This window comes from Arachis hypogaea, chromosome 8 (genome assembly GCF_003086295.3).
Source record: "Arachis hypogaea cultivar Tifrunner chromosome 8, arahy.Tifrunner.gnm2.J5K5, whole genome shotgun sequence".
NCBI classification, from domain to species: domain Eukaryota; kingdom Viridiplantae; phylum Streptophyta; class Magnoliopsida; order Fabales; family Fabaceae; genus Arachis; species Arachis hypogaea.
Window position 1 is genome coordinate 46,424,398 of NC_092043.1, and position 26,415 is coordinate 46,450,812.

Here is a 26,415-nt window from a genome sequence, read left to right on the forward strand (position 1 = left end):
CAACCCCTCCGTCAGCATCCCTATCCTACAAGGTGCGGTCCGACAGAGCTATCACTTTAAACCCTCCTACAGAACGGTTTGGATGGCAAACCAGAAGGCAATTGCTTAAATCTACGGGAATTGGGAGGAGTCATACAACAAGGTGCCAAAACTAATTCAGGCGCTGCAGTGTTGTTTCCCGGGGACTATTTGTGAGCTACAGGCCATATCGTACTATGATGGGCACCTTCTGGTCCACGATTGTTGCATGTTCAACCATTGCAAGCCGTTTGTTTCTGTCAAAGGCACACATCTGTATGGCAGACATGACGGGGTGTTGCTTATTGAGGTAGCACAAGACGGCAACAACAATATCCTACCTATTATTTTTGTCATTGTGGAGTTCGAGAGTACCGAGTCATGGTCATTCTTCCTTACTAATCTGAGACTCTATGTCACCCCACAAAAAGGTCTACTGGTTATCTCCGACAGATCGCAGGCAATCAAGGCTACACTCAGTGCCGATGAGAGTAGTTGGCATCCTCCTAGGGCGTTCCACGCTTACTGTATCCGACACATGGCTGCTAACTTCATGACTCGTTTTAAGTCAATCGAGGGAAAGAGATACCTTATAAACGCCGCTTACATTCCAAGCAAGGCTGGGTATGAGTGGTACATGGATGCCTTGAGAGGATTGTCCCCGCCCCGTATGACGCTCCAGATGCAGGAGATATCTATGGCATCCACGCGGAGGTATACGCGGGAGAAGATGGATGCTGATACTGTCTGACACCCTGCTCCCTCCCAGTCCGGAATGACTCTGCTAGGCGTTGCATCGAGGCCGAGTCAGCAGTGTGAAGTTGGAAGGCGTCATCGAGGAATATGTCATCAACCATCTGCTCCTCCTGATGGCTGCTAGATGGCCCTGCATCATGCCAGTCGGGCGGTGATATGCCTCAGTTGGTTTGATGCTGCGACCCTCCTGAACCGAATGGAGGACGCAGTGCATGGGCTGGTGGAGCAGGAGGAGGTGGAGGAGGAGATATATCCTCCCTCTCGATGGGAGGTCTCCATGGTCCTCACGTTGGTCGTACTCCACCTCCTTGTCGGACTCTACATCCAGCCGTGCCCGACGAGGCCTAACCCTCTCCCTTTTAACCACTTGCCTGGTCTGTTATCTCTAGCACCCTTGTCCCTCCGAGCAGGTCACCGGGTATCCATCCTAACCTTCCTCGCACACCTATGCCGATTTGGCATGCCTCGAGGAAGGTGGAGATCGTCCCTCGGCTGGCTGGCAGTGGACTGTACGTTCGCGGGTAACTTGGTAAGCCTTTTCTCGGATCCTCAAAAACCTCCTCGCCTGACAGGTGCCTAACACGGCAAGCCCCACGTCACCAATCAGAATACTCCTAGGCCGGCCTGGTGTCAAATGTGTGCTAAATGGAGATTCTGTAGCCGGGATCAAAATGGCTACGCCAGTCGTTGTACCAATCATGATGTCTGTCAGGCCACCACACATCCTCACCCCGGCCAGTGGATGTCAAAAACCTGTCAGAAAAAACAAATACAAGTAACTAGTCTGATAGGGTTGACTAGGGCACATCTGTTGATTGTAATAATTTAATTATAGACTTAAAAAAACAAAGATAAATAAGACATCAGCGATCCCTGTCAAAGTTGACTGGAGTGCGAAGCACTTGCTGCTCTCCATTGAACTGCCGCTTCACCCGGTCAACCTAGTAAAACTGCACAACATTGAAGCAGACAAGCGGGACGATTGACATCTATGTCCCCCACTCTTCTTCCTCGACGAACCAAGGAGGGCACAGAGCCTGCAGAGTAGGGTCGTCGTACAGCTTCCATACAAATGGAGAGAAACGTGATATAACTAATAATTAGCACGAAAAACAAATGCAACATAAAGTACTAAAATGAAAATGTGGTGGTGTCAAACGTGGTACTAACCTCATCGAATCGTAACCTGTCGATTGTTACTCTCCATTGCAGGACCCTAGCCTCATGCTGATCTCTGCTCTGCTGCTGCAGTCCAACCAACCTGACACCAATCAAAAGAATAAAAGCAGTTCATTATGCAGAAGGTCATAAGAAGTTACAAATTGATTACTAAATAAAGACATATTCAGTTGTTACCTCGCAACCATAGGATACATGTAGATCGCTCGCTCCGGTGGACACCACTGAGGAAATCTCTAGTATATCCAGAACATCAACAGCAGAGTGCAGCCAGCGATGTCAGTGACGCCTCGGTGTGCCGTCGAGCACAGTTATTAGTACGTCCAGACCAGCATGGCCAAGCCCCAAGACAACGACCGACACTGCCCAAAGTCCTCAAGAAGTGAAAGCCAATGCAGGTGGACCAAGTTATTCGACTTGTCCGTCATCAGATAGCCTCAGGTCAGTAACATGATGTAGCAACTAGCGTATTGTCGGAGGGTCTCTGGGTCGTCCGTCGGGGGCATCTGGCAGACACGGTCCCAAAGTCAGACGAGCTTCAGTGTGAACGACTCCTTCCTCTACGCCGCCTGCTATGAAGCCACCGGAGGCCTGACACCCAGCAGCCGCTCCATCAACTGTCACGTCTCCGTGTGGTCCACCTACCGAAGTCACGAAAGCACCCCAACAGGGTCCCCATGTGCACGTAGCCCTAGGTGGTATGCCACATCCTGCAGGGTGATAGTGGCCTCACCCCACAGGAGATGAAACATGTGGGTCTCCGGACGCCATCACTCTACGAATGTTGTAATTAGGAAATTGTCGAATGTAAAATTGCTAAGAGGCATTGTGTCACCAAATCCAGCCTCTCTCAGATACGGGACGATGGTGTCAAGTGGGAGAAGGGTATGACTCACTCGTTGGGGCAGTAGAAGGCGAGACCTCTGAATAAAAAATATATATTCACTATTATCAATAAATAATTTTAAAACTATTATTGGTTATTTGAAGTTTAATGGTCCTTATAATATCACTAAAAAAATTTAAATACGTTTCTATATTTTTTTTATTAAATTCTTCCACTATTTTTAGTTTTGTAATTAGATCTTTTTAGTATAAAAAATATTAAACTTAAATAAATATTTCTTTATGAATTTAAGATATTTATAATTAAAAACATAATTAGATATTTAGTTACATGTTTTTTAGAAAAATATTATTCTGTTAGTTTTAATATATTTGATATAAAAAAATCTAATTATAAAATTAAAAGTAATATAATAACTAAATTAAAAAATATAAAAATTTAATTATAAATTTGATAAAATTATAAAAAATAATCTAGAGTTCTAAACTAATAATTATGTAGTGACAACCTAACACAAGTGAAATAAAATATATCAGAGTTCCAAATTTCTATCAGTGACCTATTTCTAACGATACAAACTATATTCTAGTTCTTGGTGACTATCCTAACCATGACTACATACACACATATAGCTATATAGGATTGCATAAAATTCAACACAACTGAACTAACCCCAAAGTCGGCTGCTCCGGCGTAATGAGAAGTCTCGTTCACCTTGTTGATGTCTCCATCGTTATCAGCTGTGCGCGCTATTGTCGTATTTATCGATAGTATGATCAGAAAGGGGGTAAAAGAGAGGAGAAAGTACTTGAGAAGTTCAAATTGGGTCCTAGTCAAATGCTGTTAATGATATATATTTATAGCTGTCATCCAGCCTTAGCTTGTACGTATTTTATTTACAGTGTAAACGAGATATACATGTGTTACATTCATGTGTCTTGTCTTATTTACATTGAAATGAGATACGTATAAAATTATCTCATTTACAATGTAAATAAGATAAGAAAGACTAATGGATTTCGATAATAACTTTTAAAATTATTTTAGTAATGATTATATTTATTTAATTTACTTAAATAAAAAATCCCATTGTACTGTGCATTCTAATAATATATTAATACATAATCAACGGGGTTGGGTTGAATTTTAATGAAAATTATGGTGTTGATTGTGATTGATGGGGTAATACTGCAAAAGTCATGAAGATAGTGATTAACTTGAAGGGAATGTTTTTGTTTTGAAATAAGAGAGTTCAAACGCACTAAAGTAAAATAGAAAAATAACAATAAAATATATAATTAAGAGTAAAACATAAAAGGTAATTCTTTTATTATTTTCGATATTATTATCAACAATAAAAGAGATTATTATTGTTCTAATTTTTGTAGTTCAAAAATAATCTGTTGATAATTATTCTACACATGTCTTCTTATTTCAAAATATCCTGGCATTCTTTTCAACGCACACATTTTAAATGATCGCAAAGAATCCATCAACCACTTTTTACGTTCCTTTTTTTGGGTAGGAACTCTTATCCAACTTTTAAAAATGATCCTTTAATATACCTGCAAAGGACCACAACCATCCAAATTTAGATAGCTATGTGCACTACATCTGCCAAGTAAATTTACAACCAAAAAATAAATGGTGAATATATTCAACATCCTTGTTACATAGAAAATAGATACTATTACTCTTAGTAACAATTCTAAGTCTACTCAGTCGTTCCTTTATATTCACTCTGTCAATCAAGATAAACCAGGCAAACAACTCTAATCTTAGTGGAACCAAACTTCTCCAAATTATTTTGGTGAAGCTATAACTTGTTACATCTTTCGAAAACGTTTCTGCCTGCAATATCTGCACAAATGAGTTAGTAAAAAATATCCTTTCTCTATCAAATTTCCAGACGACCTTATCTTCTCTGTCGTTTGATATCTTAACAAGTCTTAAGGTATCATGTTACTGATTTACTAAATCTAACTCCCACTGGTATAACTCTCGCCTCCACTGAAAGTTGTATATCTACTCTAACCTATCCCAAAATTCACAATCTCCTATAACAGATCCTCTTTGATTTGAAACTGAGAAAAGTATTGGAAAATGATCTTTTAGTGAACCACCCTGTAGCCAAATATCCTCCCAAAATCGAATCCTCCTTCCATCACCTACCTCTATAGCCAACCCAGTAACCATCTTCTCTTTCACATGTTGATCCTTAATCTGTAACTGACAAATATCCTTCTATGAGCCTCCTCTAGTAGGTAAAGTCTGACTGGATAACATCACATATGGATTCATATTATTGCATGAGAATACTATTTTCTTCCATAATGGATACTCCTGTTTAGAAAAATACCACCACTACTTAAACAGAAGTATTGTGTTACAGACCACTACATTCCTCATTCCCAAACCACCTAGTTTTTTTGGATTTTGCACCACTTCTCACCTAACCATCGCCATGCCATTCCTACCTTCCTCTTTACTCCATAAGAATCTTCTTTGTAATGAAATTAATTTCTCTGCGATAGCCTTCGATATTTTATATAAATTCAAGCAGTACACCGACAAGTTATTTAGCACTAATTTGATAAGAATCAACTTGCCAGCTTTATTAAGAACTTTGGCTTTCCACAAATTGAATTTTTTTCCTCTACTTTGTCTACTATTGGCTTCCAAGTTTTTAATAACCTTGGGTTAACTCCTAAAGAGATTCCAAGATATTTAACTGGAAGGTTAGCCTCCTTGCACCCCAGCAACTCAGCAAGCTGCACGTACTATGCACCCACTGTTGATCACAATTAATTGGGATCAAGTTAGACTTATCAAAGTTAATGCTCAACCCCGACATCAACTCAAAACACCATAGGAGTCTCTTGTAAGTTTTTATGGTCTCCTCTTCAGGTGGATAGAATAATATAGTGTCATCTGCAAACTAGATATGGGACAACTCTATATTATCCCTCCCAACCGAAAGAGGTGATATACTCCCGTTTTTAACTGTCTCTTCTACCATTCTATGCAGCACATCAACAACAAAAACAAACAAAAAAAAGAGAGATAGTGGATCCCCTTATCTCAAACTCTTTTCCATCTTAAAAGGGCTTAGACGGTAAGTCATTTATTAAAACAGATATAGAAGCTGAGCTAATACACTCTTTAACCCACTGTCTCTATCTTAGACCAAAACCCATCTTTTGTAACACAATGTCTACAAATCTCCACTTGACTCTATCATAAGCCTTTTGAAAATCAAGATTAACAATTAGGGCTTCCTTCTTTTTCACCTTAAGCCACTACACTGTTTCACATGCAATAAGTGTTCTATCATGTATCTTTCGACCCTTAACAAATGCACTCTGAGTCTCATCTACTAGGTCTAGCATCACTGATCTCATTCGTCTAATCAAAACTTTCGAAATCACCTTATAAACGCAACCAACCATACTTATTGGACGAAAGTTTTAGATCTCCTTAGCTCCGACAAACTTAGGTGCCAACGTCACCTATGTGATATTGGCATTAGAAGGTAATCTGGCAGTCCGAAAAATATCCATCACAGCTATCGTAAAATCTGAGCCAATCTCGTCCCAACACTTTTTAATAAAGTTCATGTTGTATCCATCACTGTTTGGCATCTTAGAAGATTCACAGTCCCACGCCGCCTCTCTAAACTCTTCCACTGATAGCATCACCTCCAAAACTATAAATTCTTCTTCATTAATTCGATTTACCAATCCATCTCTGAATCCCACCACAGAATATCTTTCCTGTCAATATAAGTTCTTATAAATTTTTTTGATAGCAATTTTTATTCTAACTTGATTTCTGATCAATCTTTTATTATAATTACCAGCGCATCAATTCTGTTATTCCTCATTTTTGTCGAAGCTATGTTATAGAAGTATTTAATATTATTTATGTCTTTCGCATGCTGAGATATAAACATCTATTTACTTTGTATTTTTTTTCGCACATACCAAAATTTTGAAGTGAATGTTATCGTGTCTTTTAATATTGTGTTTAACTTATTAAAAAAATAAATAATATTTAATAAATTTATATATTTTTTTATTTTTTATTTAAAAATAAATTAGATAATTTAAACATCATACTAAAAATATTATAAAACTCACTTTAACTTAAGAGAGGTAATACCGCAGAAGATGGTGGTACAAAATTAAAATATTATTAGAAGAGAAAGTGAAATGGAAGGAATTGAATGGAAATTAAAAAAAATCATGCCTTTATTAATTTTAAGATTTGAAGTTTAATTTGAAATTAATGGTCACAATATTTGTACATAGGCGGAGACTTTAACAAAAAATATCTTCATATGATAATGATTATTAGTTTATAGGACCGTTAAAATTGATTAAATCCATCGGATCAATTCGTTTATCGATTTAAATGAGCGGACTTTACTTTTAAAATTAAATCTGTTTAAATTTTGAGTTAAACGAGCTGAACTTGATTAACTCAAAAAAATGACGGATTAAACGAGTTAGTCTGCGGGTTAAACGGGTGGTCCGTTTAAATTTTTTTTTTACATTTTAAAAAAAAAGTAACACTTTTAGCCGACATTTCTTTCGATCCAACCCGAAAATCTGACCCATCAACTAAAAGATATTGTTTGTTTAAGGTTTTTAACTTAAAAGTAATATTTTTGTCAAAATATTTTTTAAAAAATAAAATAAAATGATAAATGGACTGACCCGTTCAACTTACTGAACTGATCATAAACGGTTCGAATTAAAAAATTATACCCCGTAAATAAAACGGGTTTAAATGGTCCAACCCATTCAACCCATAAACTTAACGGGTCGAGCCTAAAAAATAAAAACAGCTCTATCGGTTTACAATATTATTCTTACAAAAAAAATATCTCCATAAAAGTAGTCATTTTGTAGATATTGTTGGTGGACCATCAAACTTTTCTAAGCCATTCTATTGTGAAATATTACAGGTGGGATCTTGGCTGTTTGAATGTTCTTCCAGAGTACATGAAATTAATTTATAAGTCTCTCTTTCAGATTTATGAAGAAACACAACAAGAAGTCGAAAAGCAAGGAACAACATATTGCATTAAATATTCCATAAAAGCAGTAAGCCTTTTTGACCTTTTAAGAATATATTACTTGTTTTGTTGTTAAATTTATTCCATTGAATTCGAAAACTAGTGCATCCAATTTGTAAATTTTTTTTTAAAACAAAAGAAACTCAACATAAAAATAGAGCGAAAAACTAGAAAAACAATAAAACAACACTTCTTGTAATTATTTCGTAATTTTTTACACTAATAGTTTATATCTCAATGTTATATCTGCCATTAACATCAATAACAAAAGGGATTCTCGCAATTCCACTCTTTGTTGTGAAATAGAGTCATGTTGTAGATTTCTTTAGCATCTTTTTTTTTTTCTGAAATAATCTCCTATTCTTTTTCAATCAGACATTTTAAACAACTGCGAAAAAACTTGTGAACCATTTCTTTCGCTCCTCATTTCTAATTGTAACACCTGTTCAGTTTTGAAAGTGTTCCTTTAAAGTACCCGGACAAGACCACTGTCTGACAAAATCAGTTAGTCAAGCACACGATACCTACCAAGTAAATTCACAGCCACGAAACAAGTGGTGAACATATTCAACATTCCGATCACATAATACACACAAATTATCACCCTGATTAACAATTTGGAGTCGACATAACATTTCTTTTGTATTTACCCTGCCTATCAAGACAAATCAGGAAAACAGCTTCACTCTTGGAGGGACTAATCCTTTCCAAACAGTCTTAGTGAAGCTATAGCTTCTTACGTCATCTGGAAGTGTTTTCGCCTGTAGTACATGCACAAAAGAGTTAGTAGAAAAAATACCTTTTCTATCAAACTTCCAGACAACTCTATCCTTTCTATCACAGGCTAGTTTAACCGGCCTCAAAGTGTCATGTAACTGATTCACAAGTTCCAACTCCCATTGGAATAGCTCACGCCTCTATTGGAAGTTACATATCCACTCTAATTCATCCCAAAACCCACAAACCCCTATGACAGAGACTTTCTGAATTGAAACCGAGAAGAGCCTTGAAAACCTATCCTTTAGAGGACCACAACTTAACCAGATATCTTTCCAAAAACGAGTTCTTCTGCCATCACCAACCTCCATGGACAAGTCAGTTGTGATCTTGCCCTTGTATGTTGCTCCTTAATCTATACCTAACAAATATCCTTTCATGGACCCCCTCTAGTAGGTAAAGTCTAGGTGGACAATAACTCATTAGGGGAGAGATTATTACAAAAGCATACTACCTTCTTTTACGATGGACACTCCTCCTTTGAAAACCTCCACCACCACTTAAATAGGAGTGCGGTGTTACGAACCATTACATTTTTGACTCCTAACCCCCTAACTTCTTTGGAGCTTGGACCATTTTTCATCTAACAAAGTCATATCATTCCTTCCATCCTCCTTACTCCATAAAAACCTTCTCTCTAACGAAATCAGTTTCTCCGCAAAAACCTTCGGCATCTTATATAAGCTTAAATAATAAACCGGCAGGCTATTTAATACAGCTTTGATGAGTACCATCTTTTTTGCTTTGTTGAGAACCTTTGATTTTCATAAGCTGAGCTTCTCCTCCACTTTGTCTATAATTGGCTTCCAAGTCTTGACCAATCTCGGATTAGCTCCTAAAGGAATTTCAAGGTATCTGATCGGCAAAGTAGTTTCCTTGTACCCCAACAAACTACACATATTTCAAATCCACTAATGTTCACAATTAATTGAGATCAAGTTGAATTTATCAAAATTAATGCTTAACCTCGACATCAACTTGAAACATCATAGGAGCCTCTTGTAGTTCTTAATAGTCTCCTCCTCTGACGAACAGAACAATACAGTGTCATCGGCAAAATGGAGATGTGACAATTCTATATTATCTCTCCCAACAAATAAAGGAGATATCTAGCTGTTTTTAACTACCTCTCCAATCATTCTATGTAGGACATCAACAATAAGTACAAACAATAATGGAGATAGGGGATCATCTTGTCTCAGACCTCTTTCCATCTTGAACGGCTTTGTTGGTGAACCATTTATCAACATCGACATAGAAGTTGTGGCTATACACTTCATAACCCACTCCCTCCACCTTCGTCCAAAACCCATTTTCTGCAAAACAATGTCCACAAAACTCCACTTGACCCTATTGTAAGTCTTTTGAAAGTCCAGTTTGATTATTGCCATTTCCTTTTTCCTCATTTTAAGCCAATGTATCGTTTCACATGTAATAAGAGTCCCATCATATATTTTCTAACTCTTGATAAACGTATTTTGAGTCTTTCCAACTAGGTATGGTATAACTGATTTCATCCTCCTAACTAATATTTTAAAAATCACTTTATACACACTACCAACCATGCTAATTGATCGAAAATCTTTTATCTCTTTAACCCCAACAAATCCAACTTGTAAATTAACTAGTATTCATTTTAAATTTGATCATATTTGCAAAATTTATGAGATATAAACACTGCTGTATGATCAATCAAGTTTATTCCATTGAGATCTGTTAAAGCCAAACTTGAGTTAATAATCCTTTCACACAAAAAGATGCAAAATTTAAGAATTAGACATTCGATTCTTTAAGTTTTTTATTTTTATTATATGAACAAATTATTTTAATAATTAAGTTTAATTAAAGCTAAATTTTTTATGTAAAAAAAGATGTCTTTTTACATGTGTAAAAATACATATATTATTGGTAGTAGTAATTAGTGTATATTTTCGTGTCTTGTACGAAATAATATATAAAAATATATAAAAAATTTTATTAAAAAATTAAATGAAAAATATATAATAATTATTAGGGTTAAGTACGAGAATCGTCCCTAAGGTTTGGGGCAAAAATTAAATTTGTCTCCAACCTTTTTTTGTTATTAAAATCATCCCAAACGCTCAGAAACACTTTAAAATCATCTTCTCCTTCTTAAAACAATATTTTTGGACACTTTTTTCCTTGTAGCCGTTATTTTCTATTGTTGGAGCTTTTAATGAATAAAATTAATTTATTTGTTTATTTATTTATTTTTATAAAATATTGGTTTGGGGAGGGTTGGGATTAAATCAGATCAGTCATCCCTAACCAACAAAGCAGAGCAGGAGAGAGGGCTTGCGAAGGTGAGTGGAGCCATGGCTGGCGAGAGCTCACGGTCATGTCGGAGTAGGTCGTCTGCGCAGAAGAGGGAGCTTGTGTATCGACATGGGGAGAGACCCGTGCTTAGAGTTTTGGGAACGAGGAACAACTCTGGGCGACGATTTTGGGGGTGTGTCTACTATGAGGGTAGGGTTTTAAGTTTCTGTAGATGGGTGATGACAATGTATTGTTTGTTCTGGGCCCTGACTCTGGTGTGTTGCTGCAGATCCAAGAGGAGTGTGATTTTTTTCGATGGGCAGACCCAGAAGCAGACAGTGACGATCCTCATGTTGCAAGGATGAAGAGGAAAGTTGGGGCCCTGAAAGCAAAAGTGAGGGACATTAAGTGGAAGTTCAATGTTGCTGCAATGTTAGGAATTTTTGGGTGGGTTGTTTTATTTTTGGGTGGGTTGTTTTATTTTGCTTCTGGTGGCAGATTTAATTTAATCAGAGGCAGGGAGTTGCATGTGTGATGCCGTTGAAGTATGATTGATGAAATTAGGGGAGAATTTAAGGTGCAGTTTGGATTTGTCTGATTGGGTATGTGTTATGTAAATTGAGTTGTATTGAGTTATACTGGGTGTTGAATGAACATGTGGGTTTGGTTTAGGATTTTGGTGATTAATTGTGTGAGTGAAATGATGTCCTTGTAATTTGACAATTAATTGGAAAGAAAAATTTATATGTTAGCCTGGAAATTGTGATTGATGATTTGTGTTAATCAACTTTACAGGATATCAAGTAAAAGGTGGACATTCATTAAACAGAACCAGAATAATGTTAGGCAGAACACAACTATCTGTAATTGATTAATAAGCATAGGAAAATAACACCAAAAGGTGGAAACTTCAGTCACCATGAATTCCATTACACGGACACAGAACAAAATATAGTCTTTAGGCCTAAGGAAACAACAACAAAAGCTGGATTCTTAGGATATCCAGAAACCTAGAGCAACTCTGTTGCTCACTAAGAAAGTTGAATCATAAACCATGTTGTGTTAGTTTTAAACAAACCAAAACAAGTGTCGCACACATTGTGTCTACTCAATCAACAGTACAATAATAACAGCACAAAACTCAAATTTTCATAATAGTCTAAAGTTTTCTCCAAAGTCTTGGTGAAAGTTTTGCCATAAGCCTCAGCTTTCTTGGAGATACATGAAGTGGAATTCTGTGGCTGAAGAAGACAGTCCTGGCTGGTTGGCTGGAGCTGGCTGCACCCATCTCCTTTGGTGCTGGTGATTGTTATGTGTTGCTTCTGGTAAGCTTTCTCTTGGGCTTTTGGTGGAGAGTACCTACTAGTGGACTGTTGGGCCTAGTTGAGGATGATGTGGGCTTGGACCTGGATTGAGTTGAGTTGGGTTTTGATGATTTGGTGGCTGGTTGGGGCTGAGATAAGGCTTTGGAGCTGGTGGACCTCCTCATACCTCCACTTGCAGATTGCATATCAGGCTGTGATGAAGCCTTAGAACTGGTCATAGGTCTGCTAGATGAAGACTTCCTCCCTCCTCTGGTTCTCTTGCTAGGAGCTTGCCTAGGTTGTTGGGCCTGAAACACATTAAAAAATGCAGTTGATGAATAAATGATAATGTAACCCTAACATACATGAAATACACACACACTTACATCTAGGGATGGCTTCTTGCATCCTCCCCTCTTGTGTCCAGATTCACCACAGTTTGAGCACCTCTGGATTTGTCCCCTCCTAGACAAGTGGGACTGGCTGCTGTCCGAAGCTTCATCTGGCCCTCTCTTTCTCTTCTTGACTGGTCTGTGGCTAGGCTTTCGATAAGGAAGGGGCATGACATCATCAAAGTTGGTTTTCTCCCACAAATCTGGGCCATTAAGAGGATTGATCACTGATACATAGCACTTGACATATGCAGCCTTCTTGTAGCAGTCATCAACAAATGCATCTATGTCAAGGCCCTTAAAATTGATGCAGCTTATGGCATGTGTGCAGGGAATACCACTAAACTACCGCTTCCTACAAGAGCACTCATGAGCAGAAAGATCAACAGCAAATTTATTCAGTCTATTAACAACCTCATATGTTTGTAAAGCAGACCAGTAAGGCCTCCACTCACCAGCTGATCTGCCTTTCCTCTCTAGTTTCATCCTAATGCGAGGTAAAACTGTACCATTAAAGTTCTTAATTCTTTCTCTATTAACAGCCCATCTAGTCATCAAATAAACCCTGATATCCTCCAACATTGTCACTATAGATTTCTCCCTAGATTCTACTATTACACCATCAAAGCTCTCACACATGTTGTTTACAAGAGTGTCACATTTAGAATGAAAATTAAACCTGGACCTGTTCCAAAATCTTGGAGGAATAGCATTCAGATGTCTGTGGGCATCCACGTTGATCTGCCTAATGATTTGCATCTCTTTCTCTCATTCCTTCCAGTGTGTAGCATTTGCACAGCTCCACATCAGCTGCTTCAAGTGTAGTCCAAGAAATTTCTTCCTAAAGTTGCTGTAAAGATGGCTGACACAGAACCTATGGTCTACTCCTGGGATGACCTCATCGAAAGCAGGCAAGAGACCCTAATAGAACATGTAAAATTGTGTGACATTACAATATATTTATCAACCATAATATCCAGAATTTAAATTTGATCAAACAATATATTTATCAAACAATATATTTATCAACCAGAATTTAAAATTGATCAAACAATATATTTATCAACCCGATTACCATCCGTCCCACCTCGTACTTCATCAAATCCGCTCTCATTATCGTACTCCTCTTCACTATCTGTAAACATCACATAATCTGCATTGTCAACCTCATCAGCAGATGGAATGAAATCCTCATCATCGCTATCATCGTCACTATTCAATTTAACCTGCTTCTCCGGGTTCAATTTATCTCCCTCGTCAACCTTCTCCACATTGTCTCTTTCAACCTCCTGACCCTGTTCACCCTGAAAAATCACAAACTCATTCTCATTATGTACCTCTTCATCATGACCCCTCTACGGCTCCTCACCCTGTTCACTCTAACCTCCAACATCAATAAACCCTACTTCGGGAAATTCTTCAGCATCCTCAACCTTATGGACCACATAGAGCTCGACATGACCCCTATTTTCTGCTATTTTACACATCTCAATGTCATCTATGTCTCCCTCAAATAACTTCAGATCTTTCTCTAACCATTTAGAACTTGGGTCCTTATACCAAAAAGCTAAAATCTTTTTCTTTGTGTACCCAAACTGTCCCACCTCAACATAAGCCTCAAAAACAGACCAGCAATCTATATCAGTATCTTCGATCACTGTCTTTTCTCCCCCTATATACTCCAATGTAGCATTGTTATTTCCAAATCTACCACCATGATAGACAGTCAGGTTAAAGGTTCTCATCACCTAAAACCTACAAACATAAATCACACCCAAATTCCATTTGTAAACCAACAAATATCCATGAGTGATTATTTAGTTCAAGCTCAAAAAAATAGAAAACAAATGCTGCACACGTACCTGCTTCGAGATGACTGCCATGAGAACGAGCTCTCTCCCACTTTTTTCCACGCAATGCAAACACAGTGAGGCTACTAAATCAGGCCAGCTATCACTCTGTTAGGGCATCAGTGAAGGTGAAGGATCAGTTTTTCTTGGGGTAATGTTACTCAGAGAATGAAGCCCTTTCGCGGGAATTAAACACGAAGCGTCAAAAGGTTCAGGGGTAAAATTGTAATTAAAATTTTTTTAATGCACTTGAGGATGATTTTAAAGTGTTTCTGAGTGTTTGGGATGATTTTAATAACAAAAAAACGTCGGGGACGAATTTGATTTTCGCCCCTTACCTTAGGGACGATTTTAGTACTTAACCCTAATTATTAATTACTATAAGTATTTTATAAAATTATAATTAAAATTTTAAAATTTGATGATTTTCAATGTTAAAAATATTAAAAATAATTAGTATTTGTTTCAATCAATTTAAGTTAGTTGAGTAGTCATTTTATTTATCTGTTTAAATAAGCATCAGATTTAAATTCTATCTTGTATGTATAGCAATTCATTAGCTAGTGACAGCCTTTAAATTGAGTTTCAATTCCTGATAGATTAGTATTTGACCTGCCAAGTTGAAAGAAATAAAATTTTATATTTTTATATTAGAAATAGAATTTGATATTAATTATAATAAAATTAAATAATTGATTAGTTATAATTAGTGTATTTAAATAAATAAAACAAATTAAATAAAAATATTTTTAAAAATTAATTAAATCATTTAGTTGATATAAATAATTAATATAATTAATTTAATTTGATTTATTAAATTTTAAAAAATAAGTAAAAAATAATTTATTGAATTAATTAGTTAATATAATTAATTTATTATAATTGATTGAATTTAATAAATTAAAAAAATAAATAAATAAATAATTTTTTAGAAGACAATAATTTTTTTAACTAAATTAATCTATATTTATTATATTTAATTAGAATAAATAATAAATTATGTATTTTAATATACATCTTATAAATTAATAAATCAATATAATTGATATAATGAATTATAATTAATTGATTGATATAAATTATAATAAATTATATGATATTTAAATATTTAATTAAATTAATTAGTTAATATAATTAATTTATCATAATAAATTATATTCAATTAGTTAAAAAATAAATCAAAAATTATTTTAAAAAAAATGTCATATTAGTACATAATTCTAATTTTTATATAATGGAATAGATTGTATAACATTATTGTAGGTTTATAAGTTGGTTTTCTTTTTTTAATTGGACAAAAAGATGAGTTTACGGTGAAAGCTATTAGTATTTTTTAGACAATTTACAACTTCGATGTTCATTTATGGCATTTTAGTTTCTTTAAAATATTTTTTTTGTCAATGAAAAATAATTTGTTGATTTTGTCGTTTTGATATAGTAAAAAATAATTTAAAGTGGTATATTTCTAGAGTAATTATTAAAGTCGTAATTAATTCTCAAATTTAAACATATATTAATTTTTAAAAATGTAAAAATAAAAATACAAAATCTTTTATTTAAAAATTAAAAAGATAAAAATAAGTTAAAATTTTAAATTATTTTTTATTTTAAACTATTTCATAAGCATCTAACTTACTATTGCAGAATATTTTGATTATCAAAAATTAAAATAGATTATTTTTAAATTTTATTAGATTAAAACCAAATTATAAAAAAACATAAATATAAAAAATACATTATACGATAATATTTGATAACTCGATCAAATTGTATATGATAAAAATTTAATAAGTAAAATACTCATGAATTAAAATTAATACTTAAGAAAACACATTATAATTTACATTATAGTTTTTGTAGTTGCCTTTGAGAAGAAGAAAACATTTCATGTAATTTCTTGTTGGAATGAAAAAAAATCACAAAAATAAATTAGGAATTTTTATTTATATTTTTTTTGAGTTTTTTTTTTTAGAAAAGATAGATAAAGAATCTATCATATATCAGAAATTAAATTACTTTAGTGTAATAATTTTGTTCCTAAAATATTTTTTGTCATATATATCCATCACAAATTTTGTTTACAATTTATTAAATTTAAAGAATTTATCATCTTAAATCATTATTTTTTTTAGATAATATTAAAAAAATAAATATATATGTTATTTAATAGACTAAATTAATCATAATGAGAGAACTTTTATTTTTCAGATTTTATGATCACATACGTATTATAGAGAGAACGAAAGAGAAAAAAAGGAGAGAAAATAATAAGTAAACTGTAAGGTAGCATTTGTTTTCAGGGGCAGGATACGGAGATATAGACAATACTTGTTTAAAAAGTGTTTGGAAGTAGAGACATGGACAGTGAACATATTGTCTCCGAGATAGTTTTTTATACTTTTGTGTCCACTTTTTCACGAAGGACAATGATGGACACGGGATTTAGAAAAGTGGACACGGACAATTTTATAAATTTTGTTTTCCTTTTTTTCTACTATTATCCCTTCTTATTTTTCCTATTGCGTTGTTCAGAGATACTTTTTTCTTCCTATTCTTTCTCTATCTCTTTCTTTTCCAGGTACTCTCTTCTTTCTGTAGAATTTTTTATTAGGGGTAGATAATTCTTTTCTTTTTATCGTTTTACTTCAATACCATTTTAACATTATATTATATTATTTGATTTGTAATAAAAATAATAACAAAAATAATTAATCTTAAAACTTTTGAAAGATAAATATTATCAAAAATAAAATTGATCTTTCAAAATGCTAAAAAATAATTTATAAATTGTAATTGATTTTATATAATTTAAAGAAAAATCAATTTTTTATAAAGAAAAATTAGTTTTTACATAAAAAATTTAGTTTTTTTTAGATAAAAATATATTTTTATATGCAAAAACTAATTGTTTTTTCATGTAAAAATGGATTTTTTTAAATTAACTTTTATTTAAAATTAATTTGGCTTATTAACTTAAACAAAATTTTTTATTAGTCAAACTCAAATTTATTTTTTTTGTTAATCTTAACCATATGTATTCCTACATATTAATAATAAATTTTAAAATAAAATAATTATATTTGTAAATTTTATTTTAATATAAATACTAATATATTTTTTATTAAAATTTTTTGCCTCTTCAAATATTTTTTTCAAGTTCTGTCTGTACTTCTATGTACTCTTATTTTTTATTAAATTAATTTGTATTGATATAGAAAATTTGGAATTACAGGACTATTTTAGTCATTTCATATAATATTTTAGTCTTGTCTATGTATATCCAAAAATAATACTAGATATTATATTAGTATCTTATCTATTATATTTAAACATAATAAACAACAAATAATTTTTAATGTCTCTATTCTATTATCTCTATTTCAATATCATGTTCTGTCTTGTTTTTAAAAATAAACACAACCTAAAAGACTGAAGGACGGTGCGGTAGGTTTGTCGTTTGGAAAAGAGAAAAAATAATATGATGTGAAAATAGTCAAAATACAAACATAAATAAATATATATTTTTTTTCTCACTCTTTTCCGTGTTAATGTGTGTGGTGTAAATCTGTACGTGGCAACATAACATTCGTAAGTTTTTATTATGCGTGTACCTTTACTGTAAACTCACCTTTTTATTCAAAAAAGAAAAAAGGCCCAACTTACATGTTTATGATTATGCTAACATCACTATTAATACCTCACAATAAATTAAATTAAGTTGAATTAGTTTAATAGTTAATTTACTAATTCGTTTAAATAAGTATTGAAAGACTAAATTTTATTTTATGTATGTATTAATTTATTAACTAACAACAAATTCTTAAATAAAACTCAATATCACGACAGATCAGTCATTAATATTCTGAAGTTCGAAAATACTGTAAAAAAAATCTCACATTATTATATTTGTCTATCAGTTTCGTCGCGTAGAACTATACTGTAGTAATTTTATACTCTTAATAAAACACTTATCATATAGTCATAGTACATATTATATTTTTATACATATAGAATAGCTATGCAGTAGATTTGATAGGAATAAAACACAGTTTTTTATTTGTAAGAATTAGAAGAGTAATAATATTCACTCACAATAAATATTAACAGCAGCACAATAATACCCAATAACAGCAGAAAAATCATATAAACCAGAAATTAAAGATAAGCTAACACACCAAGATTTTTAACGTAAAAAACTTCCTCAATGAGAGAAGTAAAAATCACGAGTCACCAAGACAAGAAAATAGTTTCACTATGATGAAAAATAGGGTACAATAGAGTCACTAATTACTGCACAAAACATGCATACAACAAGCCAAACAACCCAAGCTTCAAAGCTTACAAAACAAGAGCAAGAAAATGAAAATACCACAAAAACAAAGCTGCTGTGCTTGGCCAATATCTCTAGCTACAGACATCAAATTGAATATCCGAACAATTAAAATAAAAAACCCAATGTTTGAAACACACAGTCCAAATTTGAGCTCGATCCAACGGTTAACGAATCTGCAGCGACCAATTTACAGAGACAGCTTTGTATATATGCGAAAATGACTTTCTATCTTCTCTCCTCTCTAGTGTTTGGTATTCTTCTTGCAAAATGAGACATCTCTCACTCAACCCTAACTCACCTCAGCCACTTCAACTATTCATGGGTTTGAATACTAACATTTAGACTTTTTCTCCACATAGGAAGGGAGCCCAAAAACCCAACAAATCTCCCCTTCACGACTATGTGGAGGTAACCACCAATCCGGCAATTAAGTAACAAATTTCAAACTTTCATCTTGATAATGCCTTGGTCATCATATCAGAACCATTTTCATCTGTATGAACCTTTTCAAGTTCCAACAACTCAACATCCAAAACATCATGTATCCAATGATACCTCACATCAATATGTTTGGATCGAGAATAAAAAGTAGAATTTTTACCAAGATGTATAGCACTTTGACTATCACAAAATAATACATACATCTCTTGAGTAAACCCGAGTTTCTTTAAGAATTTTTTCATCCAAAGCATCTCCTTGCATGCTTCGATAATAGCAATAAACTCGGCCTCGGTAGTAGATAAAGCAACACATTTTTGCAATCTAGATTGCCAAGACACAGCTCCACCCGCAAAGTTGATCAAGAAGGTTGAAATGGACCTTCTAGAGTCAATATCTTCTACCATGTCTGAGTCAGTATAACCAACTAGAATAGGCTTATCACTTCCATAATACAACTTCATGTTAGAAGTACCACAAAGATATTTCATTATCCATTATACAACATTCCAATGCTCTCTTCCTGGTTTTGAAACAAAACGGCTAACACAACTAATAGCATGAGCTATATCTGATCTTATGCACACGATAGTATACATTAAACTACCCACGGCTGATGCATATGAAACTTTTTCCATGTCTTTCTTCTCTTCATCACTTGATGGACTTTCCTTGCAACTCAATTTGAAGTGTGTAACAAGAGGAGTACCAACGGCCTTTGCTTTCTCCATTTGAAATTTGTGCAACATTGTCTCTATGTATTTCTCCTGTGACAACCAAAGTTTCTTCTCTTTTCTATCACGCTCGATTCTTATACCAAAAATCTCCTTTGCCGGCCCAAGGTCCTTCATTGCAAATGACATTGCAAGTTGTTTCTTCAACATATCAATCTTAGAAGTATTCTAACCAACAATAAGCATGTCATCAACATATATCAAAATGATAATAAAATCATTACTAGCAAATTGTTTAACAAATACATAATGATCAGAAAAAATCTTCTTGTAGTCTTGTTCTGCCATAACAAACTCGAACTTTTGCACCATTATCTTGGAGCTTGCTTCAACCCATACAAGCTCTTCTTCAGTTTGCAAACATGATCCTCTTTGCCATTTATTATGAAACCTTCAAGTTATTCAATGTAAATTTCATCTTTAAGATCACCATGAAGGAAAGCAGTTTTCACATCCATCTGCTCTATCTCTAAATCAAGACTTGCAGCCAAACTCAAAATAGTCCTAATAGAAGATCTTCTCACAACCAATGAAAAAATTTCATTATAGTCAACTCCTTTTTTTGCCTGTAGTCCTTGACCACCAATCTAGCCTTATACCTTGGACACTGAGAATTTTCTTCATGTTTCAACCTATAAACTCACCTGTTCTGCAAAGCTTTGTTCCCTTTTGGCAACTTCACAAGTTCAAATGTTTGATTATCATGCAAGGATTTCATTTCATCTTGCATTGTATCAAATTATTTCTTATTGTCGTCACCTTCCATAGCTTCCGTATAGCATTCAGGTTCTCCCCTATCAGTCAAAGTCACATATCCATCAGTAAATGTCACATGCTCATTAGAAGGATACCTCGTTGAAGGTCGTCACTCTCTAGTAGACCTCCTAGGATGAAAACCTAGTGGATCTTCAAGTAACTCAAGCTGATTATTAACATCATCATCAACTGGAGCATCAATTGGATCTCCTATCTCCTGATCATTAGGAACCAAAGGCTCATTTTGTTTCATATGCTCTTGATCTTGATTATCTGCTAGTTTTGACAAAGAAGGAGGCTGAACTGGATCTACATTAGTTAAGTCACTACTCTCTTGTGATTGACTATTTTCTGCCTTATCAATGTCTCCAATAGTCTGGTCTTCAATAAACTCTACATCACAGCTTTTTACAAGCTTCTTTTCAACTGGATCATAAATCCTGTAACCAAACTCATCTTGACCATACCCAATAAAATTACACTGCCTTGTCTTCACATTCAATTTGGACCTCTCATCCTTTAGAACATGAAAAAATGCTTTGCATCCAAAGACTCTCAAGTGACCATATGAGACATCTTTGCCCGACCAAACATGATCCGATACATCATTGTCCAAAGCAATTGTAGGGCTCAGATTAATCACATGAGCCGCTGTAAGTAGCGTTTCACCCCAAAAGACTTTAGGTAGCTTAGCTTCAGTAAGCATACACCTAACTCTTTCAATCAATGTTCAATTCATCCTTTCTACCAAACCATTCAACTGAAGTGTTTTAGGAGGCGTCTTTTCATGCCTAATACCTTGCTGCTTGCAATACTCATCAAATGGTCCACAATACTCACCACCATTATCAGTGAAAATACATTTAAGCTTTTTATCTGTTTACCTCTCAACCAAATCTTGAAATTGTTTGATCTTTTTCAAAGCTTGGTTCTTTGTTTTCAAAGCATAAGTCCAAAGCTTTCTTGAATGATCATCAATAAAAGTAATAAAGTAAATAGCTCCACTAAAAGACCATATATTCAAAGGACCACAAATATTAGAATGCACCAATTCTAAGAAGTCTATTTTTCTTGAAGGTTGATTCTTCTTGAATGATAATCTTCTTTGTTTCCCAGCCATGCAATGAGAACATTTCTCCAACTCTACATTCTTGAAACCGGAAAAAGCATCCTTTCGAACCAAATAATTAAATCATTTTCACTAATATGACTAAGTCATCTGTGCCACAAGTTACAAACTTCTTTACTTTTAATCGCATTCACACTACCTTTTGCAATCATGGCATGCATCACATACAAATTTGAAGTACCTTTTTCTCGAGCCACCACTAAGTTGCCTTTAGTAAGCTTCTATTGTCCAAAGCCAAAAGTGTTTACAAAATCTTCATTATCAAGTTTTTTAACTGAAACCAAATTCAAGCGAACATTTGGAGCGTGTCTAACATCTTTGAGTAGCAGCTTCATTCACATATTAGTCTTAAGACAAACATCTCTTACACTAATAACCTTGGCCAAGTCATCATTACTCATCTTAAGCACTCCAAAATTACCTGGAGTATAAGAAGTGAAGAACTCCTTCTTTGGTGTAACATGTATTGAGGCACCAATATCAATTACCCAACTGAACTCATCATCAGAAACAAGATTGACATTGTACTCATAATTAACAATATCAATAGTAAGAAGATCATCTGAAATAGCAATTACACGATCATTACCACCATCATCCTTCTTTTCATACTTACCTTCGTTCTCCTTTTTTCAAAAAAAGTAATATTTTTTAACGTGATCCATTTTGTGACATTAATGACACTCAACATTCTTGTATCCTGACTTGAATTTACTCATGCTTTTACCTCTACCCTTTTGACCTCTATTCTGATTTCTCCCCCTATTTTCAGTGACTAACATTTCAGAGTGTGACGAAAAATTTTGCGTCTTTCTTCTCATCTCTTCATTTAACATGCCACCTTTAACAAGTTGCATGCTCACTTTACCATTCGGAATAGAATTAGTAAGAGAGATACAAAATGTCTTCCAAGAATCTGGTAGAGTATTTAGCAATCACAATCCTTGAACCTCATCTTCAAACTTGATTCCCATGCTTGACAACTAATCCAAAATCCCTTGAAATTCATTCAGGTGATCTAATACTTGTGACCCCTTCTTATATTTCAAATTCATCAACATATTCAATAAGTACAATTTATTATTGCCAGATTTAGAAGCATACAGAGATTCAATTTGATTCCATAAATTCTAAGCATGAGTCTCATTAGCAATGTGATTGTAAATATTATCATCTATCCACTGCCTAATAAAACCACAAACTTGTTGGTGTTCAAACTCCCATTCTTCATCTGTTTTAGATTCTGGTTTTGTGTAGAAAATACGGGTAAATGTAGATTTTTTACAAACAACAAATCCTTCATTTTTTCCTTCCATAGATGGTAATTAGTGCCATTCAAACTTATTATCCTAGTAAAATTATTTGCCTCCATCTTTCAAGCAAGTTATAACCAAATGCCCAAAAATAAGCTCTGATGCCAATTGATAGGAATAAAACACACAATTTTCTACTTGCAAAAATTAGTGGAACAACAATACCCATTCACAACAAATATCAACAGCAAGACAATAATACCCAATAGCAACAGAAAAATCACATAAATCATAAATGAGAGACAAGCTAACACACCAAGATTTTTAATGTGGAAAACCTTCTCAATGAGAGAAGTTAAAACCACAAGTCACCAAAACCAGAAAATAACTTCACTATGATGAAAAAATAGGATACAAGAGAGTCATTAATTACTGCACAAAACGTGTATACAACAAGCCAAACAACCCAAGTTTCAAATCTTACAAAACAAAAACAAGAAGATAAAAATACCACAAAAACAGAGCTGCTGTGCGTGACCAATATCTCCAGCTACAGACATCAAATTGAAGATCCGAACAGTGAAAACAAAGAACCCGATGTGTGAAACAGTCCAAATTTGAGCTCGATCCAACAATTAACAAATCTGCAACAACTAATTTATAGAGACAATTTTGTATATGTGCGAAAATGATTTTCTCTCTTCTCTTCTCTCTAGTGTTTGGTGTTCTTCTTGCAAAATGAAACCTCTCTCACTCAACCCTAACTCACATCAGCCACTTCAATTATTCATTGATTTGGATACTAACATTTGAATTTTTTCTCCACATAGAAAAGAAATCCAAAAACCCAAAAGAATTTGGCTCAATTAGATTGATCTACTAACTTAAAGATTAATAACAAAAAGTTTTTGTTAAAAAAAGTTAAAAAAATTAAAATAAAAGTATAAAAAAATTAATTAGACTTAATTATAAAAATAACTTATTCACTTAATATTTTCATATATAATTTTTATGCGGGACAAATTGGACAGTTATGAATTGATATATTTCACACTCTAATTGTAAATTAGTCTAAATATTCATGAATTTCTTTTGTTCATGTGGTTGGCGTGTTTATCCTTACTAAAATAATTGAATTCATCACATCACAGCATTGCAAATGCACTATCATCAATAATGATTTTGTTATATAATACAAGTTGAATGGCAGCTTCAGGAGACAACCCAAGCCTATATGACCGAGGCCAAATGGTTGAATAACAAGTATATACCAACAATAGCAGAGCACTTACAGATATCAACATTATCATGTGGTTATCCATTCCTCATGACAAGTTCTTACATTGGCATGGGAGATACCGCGGTAGAAGACATCTTCAAATGGGTAACAAGTAAACCCAAAATTGCTACAGCTTCCACAATTGTTTGCAGGTTCATAGATGACATAGTCTCTAGTGAGGTATATTTGATATGCAATATACAAACACAACATAAAAATTTAACTACAAAAATTAGTCATCAAATTAACTATTCATTTAAAATATATATTAAAATATAAAATATATATTAAAAATAAGTTTATATATATATAAAGAATAATATTAGAAAGATAATAATCTAAAATTATCTTATTTAACTTGATATCTAAACTTTTATATATATAACATTTATAATTATATTTTATTATATTTAAAATTATCTATTTATTTTAACAATAATTAAAAAATGTAAAATAATAATAAAAATTTAAACTGTTTTAAACTGATTTTTATTGTCTTCTAAATATTTTTGTTATGTAACAATATATAGTGCTGATGACTTTTGTGTGCATATTGTATTTTTGAAAATTCAATTCATATTATAACTGATTTTAATAATGAATAATTTTTCTGAATGTTTTTTATTATTCTTTAGTCATGTAAAAATTATTTTAAAAACTAAATCTCATTATATTAAACAGTTTGAACAAGAAAGAGAACATATTGTCCCACTCTTAGAATGCTATATGAGAGAATATGATATATCCAAAGAAGAAGCCATTCAAGAATTGCAAAAGGGAGTTATAGATGCTTGGAAGAATATAAATGAAGAATGCCTGAAGCCAACAGAAGTTCCAGTGATGTTTCTAATGCGAATTGTCAACATGGCACGATTTATTGATGTGATGTACAAAGATGAAGATTGTTACACTCATGCTAAAGGAAAAATGAAGGAATGCATCGAAGCTTTGCTTGTTGATCCGTTGCCAATAAAATCGGAGGAGAATTTTCTTATTTAAGATATTATCCTTTGAATTATCCAGTTATTTACACTTAGAGATTGTAAGAATAAAATTTATAACCTTTGCTGGTTATAAAATGCTATAATATAACACTTATATTTTGAAGCGTTAATTATTGTGTGGTTGGTCTGTTATTTATGGAACAAGATCTTCTGCCTCACTAGTCATTACTTTGTCAATAAAACAAAAAAAGAGCAAATTTAAGATTAACAAACATTTTGGTTGTGACGAATTTTTATTTTTTATAAATTCTTAAAAATTATTATCATGAAATAGATTAATCTCTTTGTTATTTTAAAGGAATTAATTTATTTTATAATAACTTTTTAGCAATTTAATTATATTATAATAAAATTCGTTAAGAATTTATTTATTTATAATCAAAATATGATTGAAAATGAAAAAAAAAACTAGTCTAACAATTTTTGAAAATTTTTAATGAATAAAAATTTATTAAAAATTAAAATTTTTCATTCGAATGACTAAAATTTAGTTTGATAAAAATTTTTGAAAAAAATTTATAAAGTACAAATTCTTCTTTTTTTTTGTGTTTGATACATTAAAAAAATTATGTGCTTGTATTTTTAAAAGATAAAAATACTTTTGAAAGTATCTAATGCAGAATTTTTTAAAATCGACAATACTTATCAAAATTAAAAAATCTAATATAATTTTATATATTAATTAATATTTAAATTTAATTTTTATATTAATATTTATTATAATATTTTTAAATTTTAAAAGATATTTTATTAAATATATTTATTACTAATTGTATTTATTAAAAATTATTTTTAATTTAATGTATTAAACATAAATATTATAACTTTAAAAAATAAAAGCATTATGAAACTAAGGTTTGGCTTTGTTGTAAAGCTTTTCAAAGAGGTTATTTGTATTTTTTAAAAGTTTAAGTTTTTTATTTTGTGTTTGATAAATAAAAAAGATCATGTGTTTATGTGTGTATTTAAGGTAGAATTTTTTAAAGTTGATTTTTATTTTTTAAAATTT

At 32.9% G+C, this 26,415-nt stretch overlaps 1 protein-coding gene across 1 annotated transcript; it reads left to right on the top strand.

Moving 5' to 3' along the window:
* Nucleotides 1-7,684: 7,684 nt before the first annotated feature.
* Nucleotides 7,685-25,564, top strand: LOC112707847 (probable terpene synthase 2). The gene is made up of 3 exons (XM_025759847.3): nt 7,685-7,908; nt 24,334-24,582; nt 25,084-25,564. The coding sequence occupies exons 1-3, from the start codon at nt 7,807-7,809 to the stop codon at nt 25,399-25,401; spliced, it is 669 nt and encodes a 222-aa protein (XP_025615632.1). The 5' UTR covers nt 7,685-7,806; the 3' UTR covers nt 25,402-25,564.
* The last annotated feature ends 851 nt before the right edge of the window (nt 25,565-26,415 follow it).